Source organism: Aythya fuligula, chromosome 19 (genome assembly GCF_009819795.1).
Source record: "Aythya fuligula isolate bAytFul2 chromosome 19, bAytFul2.pri, whole genome shotgun sequence".
Lineage (NCBI taxonomy): Eukaryota > Metazoa > Chordata > Aves > Anseriformes > Anatidae > Aythya > Aythya fuligula.
The window spans coordinates 5,428,324-5,437,726 of NC_045577.1; the positions used below are offsets into that span (position 1 = coordinate 5,428,324).

At 55.5% G+C, this 9,403-nt stretch overlaps 1 protein-coding gene across 1 annotated transcript; it reads right to left on the reverse strand.

The window, feature by feature from the left end:
- Positions 1–860: 860 nt before the first annotated feature.
- MYMK (myomaker, myoblast fusion factor) lies at positions 861–7,080 on the reverse strand. Its single transcript, XM_032200008.1, has 5 exons — positions 6,946–7,080; positions 4,531–4,645; positions 2,479–2,627; positions 2,003–2,119; positions 861–1,007 (listed from the first exon to the last, which is right to left on the reverse strand). Exons 1-5 carry the CDS (start codon positions 7,078–7,080, stop codon positions 861–863), a joined length of 663 nt encoding a protein of 220 aa, XP_032055899.1.
- Between the last annotated feature and the right edge of the window lie 2,323 nt (positions 7,081–9,403).

Consider the following 9,403-nt stretch of genomic DNA (forward strand, 5'->3'; position numbering starts at 1 on the left):
CTGTATATCAATACCGCTCTAATTGTCCATGACATATAGTCCTGGCGTTTTTCCCAGACAGTCTAAATAAATCATACACTTCTGCTATAGTAAATAGTCTGTTATAGGAGATGTTAGAGGCTTACAGCCCTCCCCCACCAGCTCCAAGAGCTTCGTTGCTGTGCCTCTCGTTTTCCACGTGCTTTCCGGACTAACGCGGCTCGCTGCGAGCACACCTGCTGCCTGCGCCACCCCAGCAGGTTGGCGGGGACAAAGTGACCGATGCTGCAGCCACCTCTGGGCCAGGGAAGGTGGTGGCTGTGCTCTGGGGCTGGTGTCTGCCCTTGCCTCAGCTGGGACAAGCAGCAGTAGAGCTGGAAAGGTTTTTGCACCACTTAGGGAAAGCTGGTATTGCACGCATGCAAAGAGTCTTTGCTGATAAGTATTATTTACATCGAGAGAGTGCATAAATAAAATAGGAAATATCTCACAAAAATACAGGCTCTGGTCCCCGGGCGTTACAAACAGAGCCTTGTGCGCTCAGGCTGGGCAAACCTGCATTAGGGGACGTCTTGGGTCCTCCTAGGCCAGCACAGGGGACAGGAGGTGATGTGGCCGAGAGCACACGGAGGGACACCAAGGTCCCCAGCACCTGCTGCTGGGCCACAGGACAGAAGCACATCCCTGACAAGGGCTCCTCCAGGGAGAAGTACAGGAATTTAGCAAACTGGAAACACATAAGGTGTTGTGACGGTGGAAAGATGAAGCCCAGGGTGTGCGTAGAGCTGGTGGGAGAAGGTCCCCAGGAGAGCACAGCAGGCAGCACCTTGCTCGTGGTCGCAGCCCTCCAGTGCCCAGGCGCAGGGGCAGGTGCCGTGGGCTCAGACGCAGCAGCAGAGCGTGGAGCAGTCCAGCCTGGCAGGGGTGCCAGCACCCCCAGCCTTTTTGTTCTCCTTGGGCAGCAGCAGCACGAAGGCCATGGCCAGGGCGCAGTGGTAGAAGCTGTGCACGTAGGTGTAGTCCCACTCCTGCAAAGGGAGAGCGTTAGTGGGAGCTGCTGGGCTTGGTGGTGGGTGCAAGACACGGGGGTTCTGCAAGTAGGCAAAGGGAAAGGATTAAAAAAATATATATTCCTGAGCCTTCTGCCTCTTTTTGCTGTCAGAGAAGAAAGGATTTCCAGCCTTCGAAAAAAGGCAAAGTGGATTTAACACATTCCAATTTGCACGTTTCCCAATTCATGAATGAAGTGTTTCATTACCCTGCAAAGGATGAGGCCGGGAGGCTGGGAGGGGACGACAGGGCGCGGTGGGGGGGGATGGACTTTCTGCTAAGTGACATTTTTATGTTCTGCTAGAATTTGCAATTACTAAATGCTTTGAAAAATAATCCTTGGGGATGACGGCGAGGTTGTATCTCGTGGCTCCCAATGCAGCCGTAACAGTGGGGCTGAGCGCAGGCGGGACCAGCAGCTGTGGCAGGGGGGTCACCGCCTTCCCCCCCTCTCCAGGACAGACAGACCCCCTTATGCAGGACAGGAGGACTGGCCAGCGACAAGAGCAAAAGGTTAAATGTGGGATTGAGTGCCCTGGGGGGCCCACGGAGTCTTTTCCTTGGCGTGAGCAAGGTTTGGATCCAGCCATGCCTGGGTTGTATCCAGTCCCTGCGGTGGATACGCGAGATGTCCTCAAGTCACCCGTGCCCCAGGTCCAAAAGTGGCCACTCCCGCTCGACAAAAGTACTTCAAGGACCACATATGGCTGAAGGAAAAGTGGCTGGTGTCCTTATAACCCACTTACAGGGAAAAAGAGGAAAAAAAACCACTGCTCTATCCAGACCACAGTGCCTGGAGCATGGTCTGGGGTGGGCACAAGGATCGAGGGGTCCTGCAGAGCCCCACACACAAACCCGAGCTGATGTTTGTCTGAGGCTGGATACAGAGCTGGGGCTCAAGGGGGGACCTCCTGGCTTGGTAATGGCCACTGCACCTTGCAAAGTCAGTGGGATTTAGCGTGCAAACAATTACCTCAAAGAAGAACCTCAGCATCAGCGCTAGCGCCCCGAAGCAGAAGCCAGGACCGATCTGCTGGGTGTAGACACTCTTGTCTGGATACAGCCCTTTCTTCTCCTTCATCTTTTGTAGCTGGAGGCACAGACAGAGCACACCAAAGAGCTTCAGCTGGCTGCTCTACACCCAGATCCCATGAATAAAACCCCGTGAAGCCTGCAGCCCGCTCCCAGGGCTGTCTGGGGCGAGCCCTCTGCCTGCCTGCTGCTTTGGCTTCTCCTGCATCACTTCACAGTGCTGGTTTCTTGACATTCAACCCAAAAACCAGCTAAGGACATGCATTCCCTTGCAAACCCAGTCTCTGCTTCAGCACTGGAAGAGCAGAGCCCTGTTTAATTCCCTTGCTGGAGGAGCTGGACCTCGGGAAGAAACCTCTTGAGGGCAGGGAAAGCACCAGCATCCCGCAGAGCCCCCCTGTGCCCTTCCTAACGTACCCACTTCACAGTGATCGCCAGGACAGCGGTCCCGATGGGTCCCGAGTAGACGCCGTAGCCCCAGCGGTCGTGGTAGATCCTCACAGCGATGGTGAGCACACCAAACATGACGAAGGTCGACCTCTTCGGCTCGTCGAACTCAGCCAGGGCTGCGGGGCACAGAGCACAGGAGCCTGGGCTCGCCCATCTCCGCTCCTCCTGTTGTGGGGCGAGCAGCTCGGGGCACTGCTGCACCCCCAGACCTCACTGGGGTCTGCTCTGGGATCCCCAGGGATGGATCCAGGCCTGATTTTCCCTTCTTACATCTCTCAGCTGGGGAAACTGAGGCAGGTAGGGGGCAAAGTGAGCCGGCCCTGGGTATCTGAGTGGTGTCTCCAGGAGCTGATTTTAGAAATATGCTCAGTGTTGTGACAGTGTGTGACAGGGCTTGGGGGTGGCAGCTGGGGACACCTGGGGACACCTGGGGACACCGAGTGGCCCTGGACTAGGCAGAGCCTGCTCTCTGGTCCTGGCACCCTGAAGCTGGCTGCACGAGGGAGACGTCGAGGCCGTGCTTGGAGGAGCTGAACCTCTGGGGGCTGCTCAGAGCAGAGCCCACCCCCAGTCACAGCTGCTGCCAGAGGGAGAGGCGCATCCAGCTCTGCCCAAATCACTCCCCAAACCTTCAGGGCTGACCTCCAGCAGAGCCTGCTGCCTCCTCGACTGAAAATTCAGGGCCAAACACAAGGGTGCTTGCAGCCGTGCTCAGCTCCTGGGCTCGTTCCTGCTTCCCCAGCCCTCCCAAATTTGCCGGCTGCGGTGGGGACGGGGCTCCGGGCTGACGGGCGACGCCGGCACCTGCCTGGGCTTTGCAAGCTGGAAGTCGCCAGTGCAAGTGAATTATTAGAGGCTTTTGTTTAGCACAGAATGGGGTAATAACTGATAAAAGTTATGGATCCCAGTGGGCTCCATGCTTTTCCAGCTCGCACAGCTGTGTTATGGCTGTCCTGGATTTGCATTCCGGGAAGCGTGCCCGAGGGTCTGCGTCCGCACATGTGCGCTCGGGCTTTACAAGCCACAGCGAGAGGCTTCCCTGGGCTTCAGTCACCACACCTTCCATGTCCTTGGATCGTGTTTTTATAGGGAGTTTGGCTAAGGGATAATGTCCGCATTTTAATCTCTGTTGTTTCCCTGTGGGTCAATATTTTAAACATCTTAGTCCGGGGTTTTTATTTTTTTGGTGAGGTTTTGAATGCAGTAATGAAGCAATCAAGTCGAATTTCGCTGCAAGGAGCCAGAGCGTCTGGACCGGCTCTGACCTACCCTGACACGGCCGTTATCTGCTTAAGAATGTCCTCTGGGGATGGTTCCTGTCCTTGCCCTTTCTGACCGAGCACAGAGGTGCTGTGGGTGATGTGGTGATGCCATGGGGACACTGCTACGTCCCCAGGGCCTGGAGGGGACAGGGAGGTCCTGGTTGCTTTTGGTGGCCTCGGTTTGTTGAGGAAAGCAAGGAGGCTCATCCTGCCCCTTGCCTACTCTGTCAGAAATGCTCCTGTCCTTTCCTCAAGTTTGCCGACAAGATTGGGAAATAACAGGTTTGAAGGCTTCATCCTTCTCCAGTTCTTTCATTTTGTTCATCTCTGTTACATTTTGTCTCAGTGGCAAATGAGGACCAAAAGGGGAAAAACGGAGAATGGGACAAGGGAAACTGAATCATGTTAGAGTCGGGATTTTTCATGAAAGCAAGTGAAATATCTTTCTGCCTTTTCTAATCAGATCTAATATTTCCTGTCAGCCCAGACCTGATAAACCGGGGAGATATGTTTGTTTTGGCTAAATCACCCGGATTTGCTTGCTACCGAGGGAAGTGGCAGGCCCTGCACTTCTTAATGCCCCCCGTCGGGACGGGATGTCCTTTGGGAAGCAGGCCTTCAGCAGACAAACTGATGGGCCTGGCATGGGGAAAATGAGGAGAAACGGGTGATTTTCTGACCCACGACACCCAGCACCCACTGGCGATGCCCTCAGCCCCCCCTGTAGATGCCAGGCGCTGCAGGGACCCCTGCTTACCCATCAGGGACACCCAGATGGACAGAGCTGTCCCGTAGATGCTGAAGTACTCCAGGATATCGTAGCGCATGAAGCACAGCACTGATAAGCCGGGGCCATCACATGCGTGGTAAATCTATAAAAAAATAGAAGGCGTTAGAAAGCTAAATGCTTGCCCACAGATCAGGAAGATAAAATAAAACACGTCTGCTCTTATCGGTTGGTTTGAAACGGTCCTTGTGTGGCTGCTGAAATGATGGCACTGAGCAGTCTCAAATCCACCAGGGTCACCGACATGCAGTAATGAATCTATGTGAGAGATATTGTCCTTCTTCATCACAAATTACCTGAGAATCAGCTTTCTTCTGTCCTATTACAAGTTACCTGTGCCAGAATTTGGGGTTTGCAGACCGTGCTGCTCTGCCCGAGACCCAGACCATGCAGGACAGTCCTTCCTCCAGCAGCAGGAGGGGAGCTGAGGGTTTTCGTTCAAATTGCGAAAGATTCTTGTAAAAGACTTCCAAATGAGTTTCCCGATGAAATGTGTCTGGATGCCAAGGTCACCGTCCGGGCTAATTGGGGTTTATGTGGCCGGAGTCTGAACAACGGGGAATTCACGGGGTGCATCCCCTGCAAACCCACCAGTCCCTGGCCGTTAGATGCTGCTGCCCGATGGCTCTACGATGGGGATACTTGCAAAAAGACATTGTCATGCAACACAGATGCAGACCAAGCCAAGAGAAATTTTCCAGTGCGATCAAAGGAATGCTCCTGCCTGGCGCTCGCCTTTTCCTCCCAGCTCCCGGCCCCGCTCGTTTCCTACTGGTAGCACCAGCCCTGCTCTTTCTGAAGAAGTCCCTGCACCGCTTGGCAAGGTGCCCCTGGCGCAATCCCCACTGTCATGCCCCGCTGGGGATGCTGATCTTATTTATAATGGGAATGGCTGCGAGTCCTTTGGCTCGCTGTGGTCTCTAGAAACAATTGCACCGGGGCCATCGCTCTGCTCTCTGCTCGAGGTTGGGTTCGGGGAGCCTGGAGATGGGGGAGAAAGGCTGGAGGACAAAGAGCGTGTTTCTGGCCGGCGTCACAGCACTTGTCGGGGATGGACGCGTGCTTCCCCTGCACCTCGGGGAGGGGGATGCTGTAAAAAGGGTGACAGCAGCAGCTGCAGCCCCCCTGTCCCCCGGCCGGGCAGCAGCTGCCTCCCCTTCCCCAGGCGCAGAGATTTCGCCTCCTCAGGCTCCTCGTTGAGGACCTGTCCCGCCTCCCCTCGCCCTGCTGCCAACTTTCCGATTGACTTCTCGGGGAGGTGGAGCAGACGCGAGCCCAGCGCAAAATGAAATCGTAGCTGTCTGGCTTCCCTGGGGAGCTGGGAGGAGGGGGGGGGGCGGCGAGGAGGGGGCTCGGCCGGGACGGTTTTATTAACTACTGTAGTTTTTATGGAACTGGCAGAAATTTTCCCCCTGCATTGTGCTTTAGGTGGAGGCGTAAAGAGTGGATCCTCAGGAATAGTGGTTCAGAGCGTGGCTGCTGTGGAGGAGCTTTTGCCTGTCTGCTCCCTGCCTCAGTTTCTCCGTGTTCGGGCAAGGGACGCGATGAGCCTCCTGAAATGCCTTGAGAGCTGTGCTGGGCAGAGGTGAATGCGATGCTAATTGTCCTGCTGGGCTATTTTCCTTCCTGTTCTTTAGCAGATTGCTGCCGTGGTGGCAATCAGGGACCTCCTGCAGCAGAGATGCTGCTTTGGGTGCTCAGCCCGTGTGAGTACGAGGCACTTAGCAGCACCATGAAGTGCCCTGCTGCTGGGAGCAGAGCAGGAATTGCTCCATGTGCTTACAGCCGTGGGACTTTCTCCACTTGTAATTCCCTTGATGAGGGAGGCAGGTGGGATCTGGGTCTTTCCGGCACTTTCAAACCTTTCTGCCAGGTCAGAGGGTTAAATTTTTTATTTTTATTTTTATTATTATTATTTTATTTATTTTTTTCTGGATAGCTCAGCAGCAAGTTTTTAGCCTTGCCTGTCCTAGTGCAGAAAATCCCCGGCTCCAGCATTGCTCACACCATTTAGCAATTGCAAAACCAAGACTCGGACTACGTGCTTTCAGCTAAAAATGAGAGAGCCGTAGCAAGATACTCTGCATTCAATTTAAATCCCAAATCCATCATGGGCATTTACCAGCTGTACAACACAGAAAACCAGCTCCAGAACACCGCGATGAACCCAGACCCTCTGCTAACCTCACCACCACGAACACCACGAACCCTGCACGAGGACACCCTCAGCACACCCCAACTGGGGAACGCCCCGCTCAGCACCATGCAGGGTGGTAGATAACCAGCAGTGGATGTCCCAGGGGTCACTCCATGCCTCTAGGAGACCCCTCAACCCTTCCCAGCAGGGTCCTGATGCGAGGGGGAAGGAAACCCGGGGTCCCTTACCGCCACGAAGAACATGGTGAAGAAGTAGACCATGGCTTCCATGTGGAAGCGCCGCTTGGCCGCGATGCTGATGGTGGGGAGGAAGACCAAGGTGCTGATGGTGGGCAGGAGGAGCTTGGCCACCAGCGAGCCCATGGGTGCCTCGGGGACCAGCAGCTCCCGGGGATGGGATCTGTGCGAGCCGGTGGAGACGGAGGAGAAAACAGCCGTGGGGAGAGTGCTTTAAAATTTAAATGCCCTGCGTGGCCAGGAGGGCTGCGGGCAGGGAACAGCTGCGGGTGCAGGAGCCCCACGTGTTCCCTTCACCCCCAAACAACGAAATTCTTGGCACAGCTGGTGGTCCCATGCAGCAAATGCTCCGTGCCCAGCATCGCCCCGGCTGTTTGTGCAGGGGAATGTGTCCTTGCACGCCTTGTGCTGGCTGCGACCAGTGTGTGCCTTCACTGCTTGGGGGCTGTAACGTGGCTGTGGTTGTTTTGCAAGCACCCACTGAGCTCTGAGGCTGGAGGGGAGGCTTTGGGGAGCTCGTTTGACCCAGTGTGAAATGCCAGCTATGTGTGTGTGTGTGTCCTCTGGGTGATTGGGATGCATGAAACACAGCCCCATGCTGCGGGGGGACTCCCCCAGGGGAGACCCGTCTGAAATTTGGGAGCTGAGCTTCCCTTTGCGGGGAGGAATCAGCACAGACTGCCGGGCAGGGCAGGAGAGCTGGAGGAAAGGAGACCAAAAGCCAAGCAAGGTTTGGGCTGCTAATCCACTCAGTGGCTTCTCTCTTTTATAAAACCTTTTTATTATAGCACCGCTGCTCCCCTCCCGGGTTAATATCTTTTCCTTGGAGCCTCGCAGGGATTCTCGGCGTCTTTTCGGCGCAGCTGTTCCCGCGGAGCAGGGAGCAGGAACGCCGCGTTGAGCCTTTGTGCTCTGGGTTTGGGAGGAGGCTGCGGGCTGCCATAGGAGCCACCGAGGATTTCTGAGGCTGATAGGGTGGGCTTGACCCTGCCGGGGGAGAGGGTGCAAGGGAAAGGCAGGCATGCGTGGAGAAAAAGGCGCTTTGAGACCCTCCAGCCAAGTGGGAAAAGACACAGGGAGGAGCAGTGTGTGGGCGCTGGGTGCGGTGAGCATGGCCCAGCAGCATCAAAGCGCTGGCCCGGGAGGGTTTGCTGGCAGCCTTCCTCCGGGCACAGCTGAGATGAGCAGGGCAGGGCTCCCATTTTATCCGGTATCTCAGGAACTGGCCACGTCTGTCACAGGCCAGCATCCCTTTATAGAGCGGGAGGGCTCCACGCTGCCCACACCGCATCTTCAGCCACCCTGGACAAGCCATCAGCTTACCACAAATCCTTGTAAAGCTGTAAATAAATAGCGAAAAGCTCTAACATCCCTTTTTACCGTGAAAATAAATCACTCCAAGACAGCACAGAAATACCCTGCTTCTCCCCAGGCATCCAGCCCCGAGTGGCAACCAGAGCAAAGTGCCAGTGTGCTCTGAAATACCCTGCTCCTTTTGGGTGGTTGTTCCTTTTGGGTGGTTGTTCCTTTTGGGTGGTTGTTCCTTTTTGGTGTTCGTTCCTTTTTGGTGATTCTGAGCTGTTCCTGCATGAGTTGTGGGGCTGAGGTCGGTGCTGGGGACTGCTGGGGGCCTTGCCTCCAGGGGGGTCTGGAGCAGGGTTAGGGTTAGCACAAAACGCTCCGGATCCCTGGATGAGCAACCCACGTCCTTCCTGCTTTTGTGGCTGTGACACTGGTGTCAGAGCGGTGAAAACACAGCTCAGAGCTCGCTGGTGGGGACAAAAATACACATCTGGGGGCAAGGCAGCCCTCTCGGGACCGTTTGCAAGGCAGTCATACAGCAGGCCAAATGGCATCACTTTAAAATAAGACCAAACCTTTATCAAATGCAGCCCTTTTGCTCCTTTGCTCCAGCTGGAGCCCAGAGGAAGGGAAACCCAGCTGGCTGCTGGACGCAGCGAGTGCCAGCCGTGGCACTGAGCAGTAAATGCCGGAGCTCCCAGGGGCAAGAAAACATTCCCCAGGTGCTTGGGCTTCGCCTCTCCCAGCTGCACGCCCTGGGCTGGCGTTTGGTTTGCAGCCAGCGCTGTAGGCATGGGGGGAAAAACCCACCCCAGCGTGCACACGTGTTGCAGCTCTTATTGAAAAAGAGAGCCCAAAGCAAAGCGCGAGGCAAGGGGCAGGTGGCGAGCTCACCTCGGGAGCTGCTGCCTGAAAAGTCCTGGTTCAGGGTACAAACAGCAGACCCAGAGCGCCAGGCAGGGGCTTTGCACATCTTCCCGGGAAGGAGCCCAAGTAACAAAGGGCCAGAATTTCGTTCCTTCTCTCTTAAACAGGTAGGAAATCTAGAAAGAGCAAATTTCAGCTCCTGCGCTTGAGTGCTTCTGGAAAGCAAATTTCGAATTCACATTCCTTAGGGCTAATTTTGTGTGGACCCGAGCGCATGCAG